The sequence below is a fragment of the Pelophylax lessonae genome, assembly GCF_965119305.1.
Source record: "Pelophylax lessonae genome assembly, chromosome: 4".
NCBI lineage: Eukaryota > Metazoa > Chordata > Amphibia > Anura > Ranidae > Pelophylax > Pelophylax lessonae.
In genome coordinates, this window is record NC_138771.1 from 27,488,292 (window position 1) to 27,506,711 (window position 18,420).

The window sequence follows — 18,420 nt, forward strand, 5'->3', positions numbered from 1 at the left end:
GTAGCAGGCTAGGTGGCACTTTGGGAGGTTGGAGGAACAATGGAAGCTGAAGGCTCTCAGGTGGGTGTCACTGTGGGAGGTGGGGGTTGTGGAGTGTTAGGTGACACTGCAGCAGACTTTGTGGCCCTGCAGGGGAATGAGGCTTCTGGAGGAGGCTGGGGGAAATTGAGGGGCACTATGTTGAGCTGGAGGCTCTGTAGCAGGCTGTCTTGCACTTTGGGAGGTTGGAGGGACACTGGAGGCTGAGGCCTCCCAGGTGGGTAACCCTGTGGGAGGTGGGGGTTGTGGAGTGGGTTAGGAGACTCTGCAGCAGACTTGGTGGCCCTGTAGGAGATGAGATTTTTCAAGGAGCTCTAAGGGACACGTCTGGAGTTTGGGGGCACTATGGAGAGCTGGAGGCTCTGCAACAGACTGGGGGGACACTCTGGAAGGCTGGGTGACACTGTGGGAGTTTGGGGGCATTGGAGGCAAAGGACTTTCAGGCGGGTGTCACTGTTGGGGTTTCGGAGGGGGTTGGGGGACTCTGCAGAAGACTTGGAGGCCCTGTAGGGAAATTAGGTTTCTGGAGGAGGCTGGAGAGCACTGTGGGGCACTGTTAAAGGTTGGGGGCATTATGGAGAGCTGGAGGCACTGTAGCAGGCTGGGGGGCACTGTGGGAGGTTGGGGAACACTGGAAGCTGAGGCCTCTGTGGGCCACTATGAGAGGCAATGTGGGAGGCTAAGGGTTCTTCAGCTGGTTGGAAGTCCAGGAGAGTGGGCGGCGACAGCCTAGCAGTGGGCCCCAGCCTGGTGGTTGAGAACCACTGATATAGAGCCATTTGTCAGGGCTAGCTACAGCTCATTCAGGCTTGGTAATCCTCATCTGTGCAAGATATGGAAGCCATGACTATTATGGAGTAAAACTAGAGAGTCTAACTAGTCCAGGTTAAGTCGAGGAAGCCAAAAGTTGTCGAAATTCAGCATTCTGTTTCTGAAAACCGGCATATTTACATGTGCTCACTTCCATCACAAATCCCAAAACAAGGAGTTTGTCTTTTATTTACTAAGAACTCCAAAAAGTTATCCGTGTAACTTGAGAGAACAGATCAGCCTCCCATTTCAGGCAGTCGAAGCCAAGTTCAACCTATACAGCCAGCGTGTGTTTTGCATATTAAAAGAATGTGTTGTATGCCGAGCAAGTGAGAACTGACCCACATTCATACTATAAAGACACTTTCTAGGTTTTTCTGATGAAGAAGGGAAAAAAGTCCTTTAAATCATAATATCACATCCCACGCCAACATGTGTGCGGGCACCGGCAACCGTCGGCTCATAGACTCCTGTATCCGAGGAAGCCAAAGAAAATAGAATGTTTGCTGAGGAACAAGTCAAGGATATAAGAAAGTAATTTGATGCTTGTAGCCATTTCAGCTCTTGGATGCAGAGTTAGCAGCACACGGGGCTATAGGTAGCAGAAAAAGGTTGAGGATTTGGCAGTGACTCTGTGGAAAAACCTCAAAATGAGAAAAGAGAATGTGGGAATCCGAGAGAGAACATTGGAACAGCGAGAGAATTAATGAAAAATAGGCGCAGGGAAGTCGGGAAATTCGTATAGTGCACCAATTGTTATTGTCACACTAAACCATGGAAAATATTGGCCGCTGCCCTAAACAAAATGGGTGTTGGCCTGCTTTGCCCCAAAATCAGGACTGGTCGTGCCGGTAACTGACTATGTGTTTTTTTTCTTTTGCTTAACTTGTTCAGCTCTGAAAGATTCCATTAAGAAATCCATCAACAGTGACTGGAAAATTGAGCTGCCCGGAGAGTTTCACATTGCAGGAACCACCGTCCGATATGTACGACGGGGACTCTGGGAAAAGATGTCTGCTAAGGGACCCACCAAAACACCACTGCACCTGATGGTAACATATTAACAGTCTTCTTCTTTTTGTTTTGTTTCTTACAGGTGTTTAGGTACAAGCTAAAAACACACTGAAGATGTCCCGAGACATAAGTCAGGCCTTCACTTAAGGCAGGCATGTCCAACCTGCGGCCCGGAACTGCAGGCAATGCGGCCCACTGCCCCCTGACTATTTATTTTTTTGCTGGGGAGGAAGGAAGTCGAGTCGGGGCACGGACACAGAGGCTTCCAACTAACTAACTGTAGGCAGAGGGTGCCTCGGAAGGGATCATCCACTAGTTGTGTGGTAAATTAGTGCTGGGGGGGGGGGGCGGCAGCGCAGGAAGGGCGCGGCAACGTTTTATTACTTATATACCTTAACTATAGTATATATTTTATATGCGGCCCGAGAAAATGTCTCTACACTCAATGTGGCCCAGAGAAGCCAAAAGGTTGGACACCCGTGACTTAAGGCATGCTGCAAGGCTGGTCTGCAGAGAAAATTGGGACAACCAGAAAATAGTTCGGTCATAGAGGGGAGTTACTAGTAGAATGCCCACATCTCTAAATTGACCCAAAACAAACAAAGAAACCCTCTAGTGGGACTTCGAAGGGCATAACACTGGGATAATAAGATAAAACATTCACATTTTATTGTACAAAATATAAACAAGAAGTATATACAATCTCACATATTCAATAAAAAAAATTTTGCGACTAACAAAGATATGAACATGACCGTGTTGGGACACTAAGGACCCTACTGGATTGCAGAGACCCAACGCGTTTCCATGTATTTAACCACTTAAGCCCCGGAAGATTTTTACCCCCTTCCTGACCAGGGCCTATTTTGCGATTCGGCACTGCATGACTTTAACGGACAATTGCGCGGTCGTGCAACGCTGTACCCAAATGAAATTGACGTCCTTTTTTCCCCACAAACAGAGCTTTCTTTTGGTGGTATTTGATCCTGTGCGATTTTTTGATCATGCGCTATAAACAAAAAAACAGCGACAATTTTGCAAAAATAACAATATTTTTCAATTTTTTTTTATATGAAATCCCCCCCCCCCCCCAAAAAAAATGTCAAAATCAGATTTTTTTTAACATTTTAGGCCAATTTGTTTTCTGCTACATAAGTTTGGTAAAAAAAATAGCAAAAAGCGTATTTTGATTGGTTTGCGCAAAAGTTATTGCGTTTACTAACTAAGGGAAAGATTTTTGTCATTTTTATTTATTTATTTTTTTTTTAACGAGTAATGGCAGCGATCTGCGATTTTTTTTTTTTTTTGCGGGACTGCGACATTGCGGCGGACAGATCGGACCCTTGACTGACATTTTTGACACTTTTGGGGGTACCAGTGACATTACTACAGTAATCAGTGCTATACATATGCACTGTTACTGTAAAAATGACACTGGGAGGGAAGGGGTTAAGTGTGTCCCTAGGGGCGTGTTTCTTACTGTGATTGGATGTGGCTTTGTGTGTAACAGCAGAGATCAATGGTCCTACATAGCAGGACCGAGTGATCAGTGCTTTTACACAGGGGAGAATGACAGGCGGCTTTGTTTACATTAGCCGCCTGCCTTTCTCCCTCTCCACCCGACGATCGCGAGTGACCAGCGGACATCGGGTCCGCCGGTCACACGCGCCGGCTTCTTTGGGTACGAGCGGGGGCGCCCCCTATTCGCTCCCAGGCTAGTGACGTACCGGTACGTCACTTTGCCTGGGAGGGGCTGACCCGTATATAGTCGGGCGGCGGTCGGCAAGTGGTTAAGATGCTTATCTTCTTCAGGGCTCTTTGAGCATAGAACCAAAAAAGAGGAGTATCCAGGTTCAAAGGTATAGTCGCATACTAAAAACCATGTTGTCTCGGACCGTCAGGGGAAGCGCCAATAAAACTTCCACATATCACCATCAGATTTGCATAAACCCCAGATGTTAGAGAGGGGAGGGGGAGGGGCAGAGAAGAGGCTCCACAAGGGAGCACTAAAAAAGTGCCACATGCCACTCCCAGAGGTAACCACTCATGATGTCTCAAAGTGGAGTAAATGGTCTCATTTAATCTAAAGGTGGTATTGGAAGAGGTGAGAGCCCCCAAAGGGTGACATCAGACCCAGGATGAGGCAAATAGGGTAGAAGTAATCATATACCATTTACTCTTGAAGAATAACAGGATCCTTCACTATCTCTATGCGGGTCATATATTGTCTGGGAGCTCTTCACGGCTGACAGGTCTCACCCTGAGACAATATATTACCCAGATAGAGATGGTGAAGGATCCTGCTGGCTCTAAAAACCGGCACCGGGGAGATGCCTGCAGCTGCATATCACTCCGGTACAACCACATCAGCAAAATGACGTACAGGTACAAAATACTACATGTACTCTGTCCTATCTTTCTGGATGCCATTTAAGGCTACTATGATGCCAGACAGGGTGCCCTCTGTTTGGTAGATGGCTGCAGCTTGTGAGCCCTAACACCAGCAAGAGGAATGCAGAGGGAAGTGACCCTCCACTCTGCGTTGTTCTTGCTGGTTCTTGCCTTGAGCAAGTGCTGGGAGCTGGAGGAAAACACAGCTGTCAAAGCAGGCGGCCTCCTTACTAGCTGTGGTGTTGGGTGGCAGTGTGCTAAGCAGGGGGGGACACCCTGTCTGACATCACCTAGGAAGATGGGACAGAGTTCATGTAGTACTTTGTTCCATGGGGAAGTGATAGATTTAACCACTTGCCGACCGCCGCACGACTATCTACGGCGGCGGTCAGCCCCTCACAGGCAAAGTGACGTAGGTCTACGTCGCTCGCCTGTGAGGGTTTAGGGAGCGAGCGCGCGCCGCCGGAGGCGCGCTCCCGCTCCCGCGTGGTCACGGACCCCCCCGCGCGTGTGACCGGCGGACCCGATCGCCGCCGGCCACTCTGCGATCGGCGGGGGAGAGGGAGAAAGTCAGGCAGCTTGTGTAAACAAGCTGCCTGTCATTCTCCTCTCTGTATGAGAGCTGATCACATGGATCTACTATGTAGATCCATTGATCACTCTGCATACAGTTGAAGCCACAGCCAATCACAGTTAGAATCACGCCCCTAGGGACACACACAGCCCCTCCCTCTCAAATAAAGTTAACCCCTTCACTACCAGTGTATTTTTACAGTAACAGTGCATATATATAGCACTGATTACTGTAGAAATGTCACTGGTAACCCCAAAAGTGTCAAAAATGTCAGTCAAGGGTCCGATCTTTCCGCCGCAATGTCGCAGTACCGCAAAAAAAATCGCAGATCGCCGCCATTACGCGTTAAAAAAAAAAACAACAAAAATGACAAAAATCTTTCCCTTTGTTAGTAAACGCAATAACTTTTGCGCAAACCAATCAAAATACGCTTTTTGCAATTTTTTTTACCAAACATATGTAGCATAAAACAAATTGGCCAAAAATATTAAAAAATTTTGATTTTTACATTTTTTTTTGGGGGAATTTCATATAAAAAAAAGGGAAAAATATTGCTATTTTTGCAAAATTTACGCTCTTTTTTTGTTTATAGCGCGTGATCAAAAAATCGCACAGGTGATCAAATACCGCCAAAAGAAAGCTCTGTTTGTGGGAAAAAAAGGACGCCAAATTCGTTTAGGTACAGCGTCGCACGACCGCGCAATTGTCCGTTAAATTCACGCAGTGCCGAATCGCAAAATACCCTCTGGTCGTTTAGCAGCCAAATCCTCCGGGGCTTAAGTGGTTAATAAATAGACATTTATAGTCATAATTATTCTTTAACCACCTCCGTACCGGGCCAATTCTGACACTTCTCACATAGATGTAAAAATCTATATATTATTATTTATTTATTTTTACTACTAGAAAATGACTTAGATCCTCCAAACATTACATATATATATATATATATATATATTTTTATATATTTTTTTTTAAGCAGAGACCCTGCACGGTATTTATGCAGCGGCCTTTCAAACGCCATTTAAAAAAAAAAAATACACTTTAATTAATCACGTCAGCTCCCTTCATGACCAGGCCGTTTTTTTTGCGATATGACACTGCGTTACTTTAACTGACAATTGCGCGGTCGTGCAATAATAATAAAATGTTTACTCTTTTTTTCTCACAAATAGAGCTTTTTTTTGGTGGTATTTGAGCACCTCTGCGGTTTTTATTTTTTGCACTATAATCAAAAAAAAGACTGACAAGTTAAAAAAAAAAAAAAAAAAACAATATTTTTTACTATCTGTTTTAAAACATATCCAACAAAAAATATAGAAAATCGAATTTCTTCATCAATTTAGGCCAATATGTATTCTGCTACATGTTTTTAGCAAAAAAAAAATCCCAATAAGCGTAATTTGATTGATTTGCTCAAACGTTATTGCGTCTACAAACTATGGGATGTTTTTATGGAACTTTTACTTACTAGTAATTGCGGCGATCAGCGACTTATAGAGAATAAAATGGCGATCGTTGCAATATTTTATGTCACATGGTATTTGTGCAGTGCTCTTTCAAACTCCATTTTAATACACTTTAATCACTTCAGCTCTCTTCACCAGGCCATTTTTTGTGTTACGGCACTGTGTTACTTTAACTGAAAATTCCGCAACCGTGCAACGCTGTACCCAAATAAAATGTTTGCCCTTTTCTTTCTCATGATTAGAGCTTTCTTTTGGGGGGTATGTAATCACCACTGCCATTTTTTTTATTTTTTTGCTCTATAAACAACGAAAGACCAACAATTCTGAAAAAAAAAAAAAAACGATTTTTTACTGTCTGCTATAAAACATACCCAATAAACAAAATAAATTTGTATTCTGCTACATGTTTTTTATAAAAAAGAAAAAATACCAATAAGCGTATATTGATTGGTTTGCGCAAAAGTTATCGCGTCTACAAACTATGGGATATTTTTATTTATTTATTTTTTACTAGTAATAGCTGCGATCAGGAACTTATTGCTGGACTGTGATTTTGCAGTGGGCAAATCGGTCACTAACTGACACTTTTTGGAGACCAGTGACACAAATACAGTGATCAGTGCTAAAAATATGTAGCAGAAAACAAATTGGCCAAAAATGTTAAAACATTTAGATTTTTACATTTTTTTTTTTGAGAATTTCATATAAAAGTATGTGAAATATATTGTTATTTTTTCAAAATTGTCGCCTTTTTTTTTTTGTTCATAGCGCAAAAAAAAAAAAAAAAAAAATCACACAGGTGATCAAATACCACCAAAAGAAAACTCAACTTGTGGTGGGGGGGGGAAGGACGTCAATTTTGTTTGGGTACAGCGTCGCACAAGCGCACAATTGTCCGTTAAAGTCACACAGTGCCGAATCGCAAGAAATGGCCTGGTCATTAACCCCTTGCCGACCGACTATACACGGCGGCGGTCAGCCCCTCCAAGGCAAAGTGACGTACCGGTACGTCACTAGCCTGGGAGCCAATAGGGGGCAAGCGCGTGCCGCCGGAGGCGCGCTCCCGCCCCCGCTCGTACCCTAAGAAGCCCGCGTGTGACCGGCGGACCCGATGTCCACTGGTCACTCACGATCGTCAGGTGGAGAGGGAGAAAGGCAGGCGGCTAATGTAAACAAAGCTGCCTGTCATTCTTCCCTGTGTAAAAGCACAGATCATACGGTCCTGCTATGTAGGACCGTTGATCTGTGCTGTTACACACACAGCCACATCCAATCACAGATAGAAGCAGGCCCCTAGGGACACACTTAACCCCTCCCTCTCCAATAAAGTTAATCCCTTCCCTCCCAGTGTCATTTTTGCAGTAACAGTGCATATGTATAGCACTGATTACTGTAGTAATGTCACTGGTAACCCCAAAAGTGTCAAAAATGTCAGTCAAGGGTCCGATCTGTCCGCCGCAATGTCGCAGTCCTGCAAAACAAATCGCAGATCGCCGCCATTACTCGTTAAAAAAAACAACAAAAATCTTTCCCTTGGTTAGTAAATGCAATAACTTTTGCGCAAACCAATCAAAATACGCTTTTTGCAATTTTTTTTTTTTTTTTTTTACCAAACATATGTAGCAGAAAACAAATTGGCCAAAAATGTTAAAAAATTTAGATTTTTACATTTTTTTCTTTGGGAATTTAATATAACAAAATGTGAAAAATATTGTTATTTTTGTAAAATTGTCGCTATTTTTTGGTTTATAGCGCATGATCAAAAAATCGCACAGGTGATTAAATACCAACAAAAGAAAGCTCTGTTTGTGGGAAAAAAAGGACGTCAAATTTGTTTAGGTACAACGTCGCACGACCGCGCAATTGTCCGTTAAAGTCACGCAGTGCCGAATCGCAAAATAGGCCCTGGTCAGGAAGGGGGTAAAATCTTCCGGGGCTTAAGTGGTTAAAGTAGCAGCACCAGGTGACACAGTATCCAGCGAACGTTGTCTTGCATGCACACCACAATCCTTTGTCGATCGTTCTGGATTCTCACATGATGAATATCATAGTCTGAACTATTCTGGTGCTTTGTTTTTCTGGGCGCCGATCCCAGCGCAGACAAAGCTCTCCGATTCTTTCAGCCTGCACAGCAGTTCAAAGAATCTTTCCATGAACTGACAAACACTCGGGGAGGGAAATGACACCCAGCAGCACCTCACATAGGAAATGGCCGGGCTGCGAAAACATAATCAAAGGGAGGGCTGTGAATAGAGGGGCTGCTGTTCAAACAATGCAGAGGAAGGCACTGCAACTTTGAAAAAGCGCCTGAAGCTCTAACGCGGCCATTGTTAGCGGCATCAGAAAACAATTAGCCGCCTGCATCGGAACAAAGCGTCGCCCAAAACTGCCTGTTAAGGAGTTGCATTGACAGAGAAAATCCTTAGAAGTAAATGTGATTTCAGGGCTCTGTTTGCTTATTGCAACAAAAGTCAACTGATACAAATGTGTTTTCAGCACTCTGACTACCAAATATTATCTATATCATAGGTCCACAACCTTTTTGTGAGCTTTTTTTAACCACTTCAGCTTTGGAAGATTTACCCCCCCCCCCCAACCTTCGTGACCAGGCCATTTTTTTGCGATACGGCACTGCGTTACTTTAACCACTTCAGCCCCGGAAGGTTTTACCCCTTAACAGCTTCCCGACTGCCCACCGCAGCTATACGTAGGTATACGTTGGTCGCGCGCCTGCAGCTAGGGGGCGAGCGCGTGTCGCCGCCAGCGGCGCACTCCCGCCCCCACTTGTCAGCGGGGACTCTGATGTATGGGGCAGGTGGCTTCGATTGCCGCCTGACACCCACTGAGAGAAAAGATCGGTCTGGAGTGTAGAAGTCCAAAAAGAAAAATGGGCGCACCGACCTAGTGCATCACCACTAAAACCATTTATTAAAATATTAAAAAGTATACAATATACTCACAAGGCAGGTGTGATAATACACACATCAACATTGCATATAAAATCTCCAAGGTAGCCAAGGTCCCATACGTAGCCGAATGTCATGCAGAGTGCCGCATGGGGCTGCTGTGGCTGGGCTGACGCGTTTCAGGGGCGAACCCCCTTCCTCAGAGCCAGAAAAGTTGCTTTACTACTCGGAGTGTACAAGTCAATGACCCAGGAACCAGATCACCTACATCAACATCGAGACTTTAAAGGGTAACTCCACTTTCATGGGGAAAAAATTAGCAAATAAAGAAAAAACAATATAGTGTATACAATTGCTACACAAATAATATTGTAATGGAATGTTATTAAAAATTGCCTTTACTTTTCAATCTGCAGCTGTTGTAATATTCTGAAAATGCAATATGGCCACCTGGAGCTGTTCTGTACACAGAATGTATACTGACCACACCCCCAGAAACCTAATTTCCTGCTTGTGTGATTGGCTCACCAATTTTCCCAGAAGTTTGCACTAAGATACAAGTCAGATTTCTGGCATCCCCTGCAACAATAATGTCATTTTTGGTGAGATACTCCCAATAGGAACACGTCTAAAGGGATGCAGGCCCAGCAGATTTCTTCATTAGAGCCCTGCAGCTGCTACAGCTGATAAATAATTATGAAACCACTCCCATTTGACCCACTCAGCACAGAGGAACAAAAACTGATTTCTTCAGAATGACAAAAGATAGGAATCTGCAACAAAGTTTGCAACAGAGATCATCCAGAGGGGAATGTTTTTTTCCCAACAAAAGTGGAGTTACGCTTTAAGCAATACCAATAAGGTAACCTTATGGTCCCAGTGCTATACCATGCAAGAACATGCTCGAAAATATGAGTTACTCCCAGCGGCGGCTGGTGCTCGATGGGGGGGGGGGGGGGGGTGGCAGACGGACCACACCATAACCCCCACCGGACCACACCAGCCTGCACACCGGCTCACTCACCCTGGACATGTGGGCAGGCAGCTGCGGTGGTTTCCCCCTCAGTCTCCTGCGTCTCCTCCCTCCTCCTCCTTGGCCAATGGCATGGCTTCTCCTTTCAGCCAAACGGGAAATGGGAAATGTTCATTCGCTATCGTCTTACAACTGGGTAGGCTCAGGGCGCAGTGCTCTGTGCCCCAAGCCCACCCTTTTTTGAAGCCTATTAGAGCCTCTGGCTCTAATCACATGCTTAAAAAAAAAACAACTCTCATTGGAATCCATGCGTCCAGCGCCCTGCATGTAGATTAGGAGTCCGGGCGCATGGATAGGGGGGGGGGGGGCAGCGCCCCTGCGCCCCCAATGGACAGGCCACCACTGGTTACTCCTGTTTTTAACACAGATTTCAGGCGCTGCAGTTGAAGTTTATTGGGGCCTTCACTATGCTCCGGTGTGAACAGTCACCATTGAATAGAAATCCCAGTAATGAGTGTTGAAGCGTTTCTGGTTAAGCTTTGTATTTCATAGGTGTGGACAGGGCCTTACTGCAGAAGTCAGGATTTGCATATCATTTCAGCCTAAGGGGTTGATTTACTAAAAGTGAAGATTGCTAAATCTGGTGCAGCTCTGCAAAGAAACCAATCAGCTTCCAGGTAGAGACCGCACACTGCTCCAGGTGAGAATGCCTTTAAAAATCCTCACAGTAACAGCACTGGTGCAGGGTGCAGGCTCAATGTTCAAGCCATATAGGACAAAGAGTAAGTCTGGACAGCCGCACTCCAATGCAAATGTTTATTGAAAAAGAGGATAAAAATACCACCGCATACAGAGGTCCCGGATCAAAGACAGCTGACACGTTTCACACTACTAACAGTGCTTAAACACTTAAGGACCACCCGCCACAGTTATACTGCGGCAGGCAGCCCCTCCTGCACAAACCTACGCGGCAGCGGGGACTCCGATGCATGGGGCTGGCGCCTCCAATTGCCGCTTGACACCCGCGATCGCTCCCCGCTGAGAGAGAGGTCGACGGTCGGCTATTGTAAACACAGCCGACCATTCTTCTCTCTGGAATGATCATCGAGCCCATGTGATCCTTCTATATAGGATCACAGATCTCTATGGTCATTTCACAAGCCCCACCCCCATACAGTTAGAATTACTCCCATAGGCTCACATTTAACCCCTTCATCACCCACAATGTTAACCCCTTCCCTGCCAGTGTCATTATTACAGTAACAGTGCATATTTTTAGCACTGATTACTGTAGTAATGTCACTGGTCCCCCCAAAAGTGTCAAAAATGTCAGTTAGAGGTCCGATCTGTCCGCTGCAATGTTGCAGTCCCGTTAAAAATCGCAGATTGCCACCATTACTAGTAAAAAATTAAAACTACAATAAAAATGACATAACTCTTTCCCGTAGTTTGTAGACGCGATAACTTTTGCGCAAACCAATCAAAATACGCTTATTGCGTTTTTTTTTTTTTTTTTTACCAAAAATATGTAGCAGAAAACAAATTAGCCTAAAATGTTAAAAAATTTTGATTTTTAATTTTTTTTTTTTTTGGGGAATGTTATATAGCAGAATGTGAAAAATATATATTTTTTTCAGAATTGTTTTTTGGTTGATAGCGCAAAAAAAAAAAAAAAAAAAAATCACACAGGTGATCAAATGCCACCAAAAGAAAGCTCTATTTGTGGGGAAAAAAAGGACATCAATTTTATTTTGGGTTCAGCATTGCACGACTGCGCAATTGTCTGTTAAAATAACGCAGTGCCGAAACGCAAAATATGGCCTGGTCATTAAGGGGGCAAATCCTTCCGGTCCAGAAGTGGTTAATCATAGCTATAGTGTGCACGACTAAAAACAAGTTATATATAGATAGCAAAAAGATCCATAATGTGCATAATTGTCCTAAACTGAATCAGATGCACCTAATTGAACAAAGGACCAATTCGCTTCCAGGTATTTTTGTCAAAGCTTAAAGCTGAACTTTGCCCATAGCAACTTGATAAAAAAATAATGCTCTTTAGCAGGGAACATATATTCCACATTAATAACTGTGCCACTAAAATTAGTGTGTGCTGTACATTTCCTCCAGCATTGTTTGTGGTTCTTCTTGTGGGAGCAGCAATAAATCCTAAAATGGAACTAAACCCATTCATTTAACGGTTTTCAAAAAAACAGTCACAAGGATTGTAACTGTCTCATTTTCTTGTGTCCTCAACCAAACTGTCAAACCATCAAATGGCTGGTGTCATAACTTATCACATGTGCAGCACCATGGCAGTTGAAGATCAAACAGAAGCAGATTCCTTGGCTGCCTTTAAAGCTGTCAGCAGATCGGCCTTTACCCGTTCAACAGTGCCTAAAAAGAGAGCAACTGAGCATCTGCAGAACAATGTGATAGCTATACCTGCAAAAGGGGCCATCCCGAAGAGATCTAGCAGAACTTAATTTTCTGTCTAAAGTTCCACTTTAACCACTCTACAACCGCTCACAGTAATACTACTGCGGCAGAGTGGTTCGTTATCGTCCAGCCACGTAGTATTAACGTCGTTGGACACTCCCCCTTCTGGGCGGCGCTTGCGCGCCGCCGGAGGCTCGCTCCCGCTGTTTTCATTCACAGCGGTAGTCGGGCCAGGGGAGGAGCAGCGGCGATCGCCGCTGCTCTTACCCGATCGTCGGGGATCGAGTCTGGAGATCCGCCCGCTGTGTGTAAACACAGCGGGCGGATCTCCATAGTGACAGGGAGTGACAGATCGGACTGTTCAGCATAGCTGGACATCCGATCTGTCCATGACTCACTCAGTCACCTCCCCCCCTACACGTCAGTAAGCACCAGGCATACATTAACCCCTCCCTCTCCAATAAAATTAACCCCTTCCCTGCCAGTGTCATTTTTACAGTAACAGTGCATATTTATAGCACTGATTACTGCAGTAATGTCACTGGTACCCCCAAAAGTGTCAAAAATGTCAGTCAAGAGTCCGATCTGTCCGCCGCAATGTCGCAGTCCCGCAAAAAAAATCGCAGATCGCCGCCATTACGCGTTAAAAAAAAACACCAAAAATGACAGAAATCTTTCCCTTTGTTAGTAAACGCAATAACTTTTGCGCAAACCAATCAAAATACGCTTATTGCGATTTTTTTTACCAAACATATGTAGCATAAAACAAATTGGCCAAAAATTTTTAAAAAAATTGGTTTTTACATCTTTTTTGGGGGGAATTTCATATAAAAAAATGTTAAAAATATTGTTATTTTTTCAAAATAAACGCTCTTTTTTTGTTTATAGCGCAAAAAGTAAAAATCGCACAGGTGATCAAATACCACCAAAAGAAAGCTCTGTTTGTGGGAAAAAAAGGACGTAAATTTCGTTTGGGTACGGCGTCGCACGACCGCGCAATTGTCAGTTGAAGTCGCACAGCGCCGAATCGCAAAAAGTGGCCTGGACGGAAGACAGCAAAATCCTCCGGTGGTAAAGTGGTTAACCACTTGCTGACTGCCGCTTGACTATATACTGCGGCAGTCAGCCCCCTACAGGCAAAGTGACGTACTGGTACGTTGCTCGCCCCCGAGCCTATAGGGGGCGAGCGTGCGCCGCCGGTGGTGAGCTCCCGCCCCTGCTCGTTCCCTGCTATCCCCGCGCGTGTGACCGGCGGCTCCGATGGCCGCCGGCCACTCGCGATCTCCCTCAGGAGAGGGAGAAAGACAGACGGCTGATGTAAACACAGCCATCTGTCATACACCCTGAAGTAATGACAGAGGCTATGCGATCCTGCTATGTAGGATCGTATGTCTCTGTGATGATCTAACAAGCCACGCCCCCTGACAGTTAGAATCACGCCCCTAGGGGCACACCTAACCCCTTGATCACCAATAAAGTTAACCCCTTCCCTGCCAGTGTCATTTTGACAGCAACAGGGCATATTTTTAGCACTGATTACTGTAGTAATGTCACTGGTACCCCCAAAAGTGTCAAAAATGTCAGTCAGGAGTCCGATCTGTCCGCCGCAATGTTGCAGTCCCGCAAAAAAAAAAATCGCAGATCGCCGCCATTACTAGTTAAAAAAATAAATAAATAAATAAATAAAAATGACAAATCTTTCCCGTAGTTAGTAAACGCAATAACTTTTGCGCAAACCAACCAAAATACGCTTATTGCAATTTTTTTTTTTTTTAACAAAAATATGTAGGAGAAAACAAATTGGCCTAAAAATGTTAAAACATTTTGATTTTTACATTTTTTGTGAGAATTTCATATAAAAAATGTGAAAATTATTGTTATTTTTTCAAAATTGTCGCTCTTTTTTTGTTTATAGCGCAAAAAATAAAATTCGCACAGGTGATCAAATACCACCAAAAGAAAGCTCTGTTTGTGGGAAAAAAAGGAAGTCAATTTTGTTTGGGTACAGCGTCGCACGACCGCGCAATTGTCCGTTAAAGTCACGCAATGCCGTATCGCAAAATAGGCCCTGGTCTTTGAGCAGCCAAATCCTCCGGGGCTTAAGTGGTTAAATGAACAAGCTGAAGTTAGAAGCCGATTGGCTCCCATGCACAGCTGCACCAGATTTTGCACTCTCCAGTTTTAGTAAATCTACCCCGTTGTATCTGATTCTGCTAGTGGTTTTGGCATGTGTTTTTTTACTGCCCGTAACTTTTGCCTTTTTCATTATTTTAACTATGTGCTTGGCTTGTACTTTGCCAGATTTGTGGCCAGATGTTTTCCACTTGACCTATAAATTTCTCCAATCTCCTCTTGAACCTAGATATATAAATACAGCGGTGCCAAAAAGTATTTGGGTGTTTATCATTCATTCTTCATTTCTTATCATGCATTAATATTTGCCTTTTCATTTGTGAACTATGTGCTTGGCTTGTATTTTTCTAGGTTTGTAACCAGATGCCTTCCACTTGACCTATAATTTTATCCAATTTCCTCGTGAACCTAGATATTTAGAAGATAGTGGTGCCAAGTCATGCAATGTTTGGGTGTTTATCATTCATTCTAAATGACTTATCATGCGTTAATATTTAATCCTTCTGCCAAAAAAAGTTAATTATGGCTCAGAGACTGTTTCTGCTTTGGGTTAAATGACAGAAAATATTATTTCGGTGCAAACAAAATAAGAAAATGAAGCCTTGAGATACTTGAAACTGAACTCCAGGTCTTATCTTAATTGCATACTTTTTTTGGTTCAGCTTGGGCTATAGCTGCACGATTAATCGTTAAATATTCGCTATCTCGAGTCAACCCCCCCTCACGATCTTAATCCAGCATTTCCATGATTCATACAGCGCAGAGCCGTTCTCTGCACGCTTATGGCGCTTTTCCACTGCATGGAACCGAACGGTTCGGCTCGCTTTTGTGCTTTTCCACTGCTGGTACCGCATGGTACAGTATAGGAACGGTTCGGTATGGTACGGTACGGCGGCGCTTTTCCACTGCATGGAACCGAACGGTACGGCTCTCTAATGGCGCTTTTCCACTGCATGTAACCGAACGGTACGGCTCTCTAATGGCGCTTTTCCACTGCATGGAACCGAACGGTTCGGCTCGCTTTTGTGCTTTTCCACTGCTGGTACCGCATGGTACGGTGTAGGAACGGTACTGTACGGGGCGCTTTTCCACTACATGGAACTGAACGGTACGGCTCTCAAAAACAGTACCACCTCGATTGTGGTTCCAAGAGGTACCATACCGGTACCATATCCCACAATCCTTTGCATGCAGTCACTACTAGCCACTGATTGGTCAGAGAATCCCACCCACCCCGTTGTTATCCCACCCACTTAACTTTAGTACTACTTTAGTGGAAAAGCAAACCATACCGCACCGAACCGTTCCAACACCGTACCATGCGGTACCAGCAGTGGAATAGCAAACCGGGCCAAGCAGGGCCGAGTAGAGCCGAGCCGGTACTTGCAGTGGAAAAGTGCCATTAAACAGTACCACCTCGATTGTGGTTCCGAGAGGTACCATATCCCACAATCCTTTGCATGCAGTCACTACTAGGCACTGATTGGTCAGAGAATCGTTGTTATCCCACCCACTTAACTTTAGTACTACTTTAGTGTAAAAGCAAACCATACCGTACCGTTCCAACACCGTACCATGCGGTACCAGCAGTGGAAAAGCAAACCGGCCCAAGCAGAGCCAAGCCGGTACTTGCAGTGGAAAGTGCCAATAAAGCTGTCAAAAAAAAAAGAGCATCTGGCAAATGTTTATCACTACATAGAGAGATAACTATAAACATTGTATCATTTGGTTCTTTTAGATCAAAGGGATGAACTTCGTTCTGTAAATTAGGTCAGTTTAACCACTTAACTACTTCCTGCCCTCCCACCATCAAATGAGTGGAGCGGTGTGGCCGTCGTTCTGGGACGCTGTCATATGACGGCGCACCAGAACGGCCGCTCGCGTGTCTGCGGAGGCATGCAGTGAGCCGATCGTGGCCCTGCCGTTTTGCTAGGACACGGCGCAACCCCGATCTTGGTAAAGAGCCAATGATATGACTCTTTACCCATGTGATCGGCTGTGTCTAGTCACAGCCAGTCGCATGTAAATGAGGAAGTGCCGTTTATCGGCTCTCCTCGCCTCACACAGTCAGAGTGTGTGGCGAGGAGAGCCGATCAGTGGCTCCTCCTTAAAGGGAAGCCTAGGACAGGTAATCAGGGCACTGATTACAGAAAAGTAAAAAAAACTTGCCCATAAGTCCCCCCAACCAGTGCCCATCAGTATGGGTGTGAATCTCGCGCTGTCCCCAGAGATATAGGTGTGAATACCCTTAATGCTGCTTGTACTTATTACTGTTAACCGCACAGTTAAAAAGACAGAAAATTGGGGGGAAGTACCGCGCTTCAAGGGAAGTCTATGTAATGTACAATAAGCTTAGTAATGATAAATCTAATAAATAATAGTGGAAATTATGTTAATGAAAAATTGTGCAATGGATAATAAATAAATAAAATTGAATTGTGCAATAGATAATAAATATTCAATGTGTTGTGTCGAAGTATAAAATAAATAAAAGAACTATTGATATGTGATATAATATGTGTCCTCTTAAATAAGATATAAAAAGTACATTCCATATACCAATAAATATTAAAGTGCTCAAATAAATACATATAATGGTGTACAATATATTCAATAAGGATAAATATATAAATATATATGAAATTATAAATAGACTGATCTTTAAAATATATATTAAGGTGCTTTTGGTGATGTTGTGTTCAAAAATATATGTGTGCCAAATAAGTGTTCAGTGCAAATATAAACCAAGATATTCTTTTCGTGTATATCACAACAAAAGATAAGGTGCCAATTTATATTATAAAGTGCTCAAGTGTCCCAAAGAGCTGCTAGTCAGTGCCCATAAGTGCCTGCTCATCTGTGCTGCCCATCAGTGCCACCTATCAGTGCCTGCTCATCTGTGCTGCCCATCAGTGCCACCCACCAGGGCCTGCTCATCTGTGCTGCCCATCAGTGCAACCTATCAGTGCCCATCAGTACTGCATATTAGTACCTCCTCATAAATGCCCATAAGTGCCTGCCCATCAGTGCACACCAGTGAAGGAGAAAAATTACTTTTTTTCAAAATTTTCTTTTTTTTTGTAAGAAATAAAAAACCCAGCACTGATTAAATACCACCAAAAGAAAGCTCTATTTGTTTGAAAAAAATTATAAAAATGTCATAGGGGTACAGTGTAGCATGACCGCGCAATTATCATTCATAGTATGACAATGCTGAAAGCTGAAAATTGGCCTGGGCAGGAAGGGGGTGAAAGTGCCCAGTATTGAAGTGGTTAAAGACTAAGCCTTTTTCTGACACTTGTTGCTTACAAGTTAAAATTAGTATTTTTTGCTAGAAAATTACTTTGATCCACCAGAGACCCTGGAAAATAAAATGGCGGTTGTTGCTTTATACTTTATGTCACACTGTATTTGTGCAGTGGTCTTTCAAATGCAATTTTTGGGGGAAAATATACACTTTAAGCACTTTAAGACCGGAAGGATTTGCCCCCTTAATGACCAGGCCCTAATTTGCGATTCGGCACTGCGTTACTTTAACGGACAATTGCGTGGTTGTGCGACGCTGTACCCAAATAAAATTGATGTCCTTTTTTCCCACAAATAGAGCTTTCTTTTGGTGGTATTTGCGAATTGTATTTTTTGCGCTATAGAAAAAAAAAAAAAAAAACAATTTCA

At 43.9% G+C, this 18,420-nt stretch overlaps 1 protein-coding gene across 1 annotated transcript in view; it reads left to right on the forward strand.

Annotated features, from left to right (window-relative positions):
* ADAMTS17 (ADAM metallopeptidase with thrombospondin type 1 motif 17) overlaps window positions 1-18,420 on the forward strand; it is a 540,263-nt gene that overhangs the window by 429,293 nt on the left and 92,550 nt on the right. Inside the window, exon 17 of the mRNA XM_082253049.1 lies at window positions 1,744-1,901. Within this exon, the coding sequence (XP_082109175.1) occupies window positions 1,744-1,901 (158 nt within the window). The remainder of the gene's footprint in view (window positions 1-1,743; window positions 1,902-18,420) is intronic.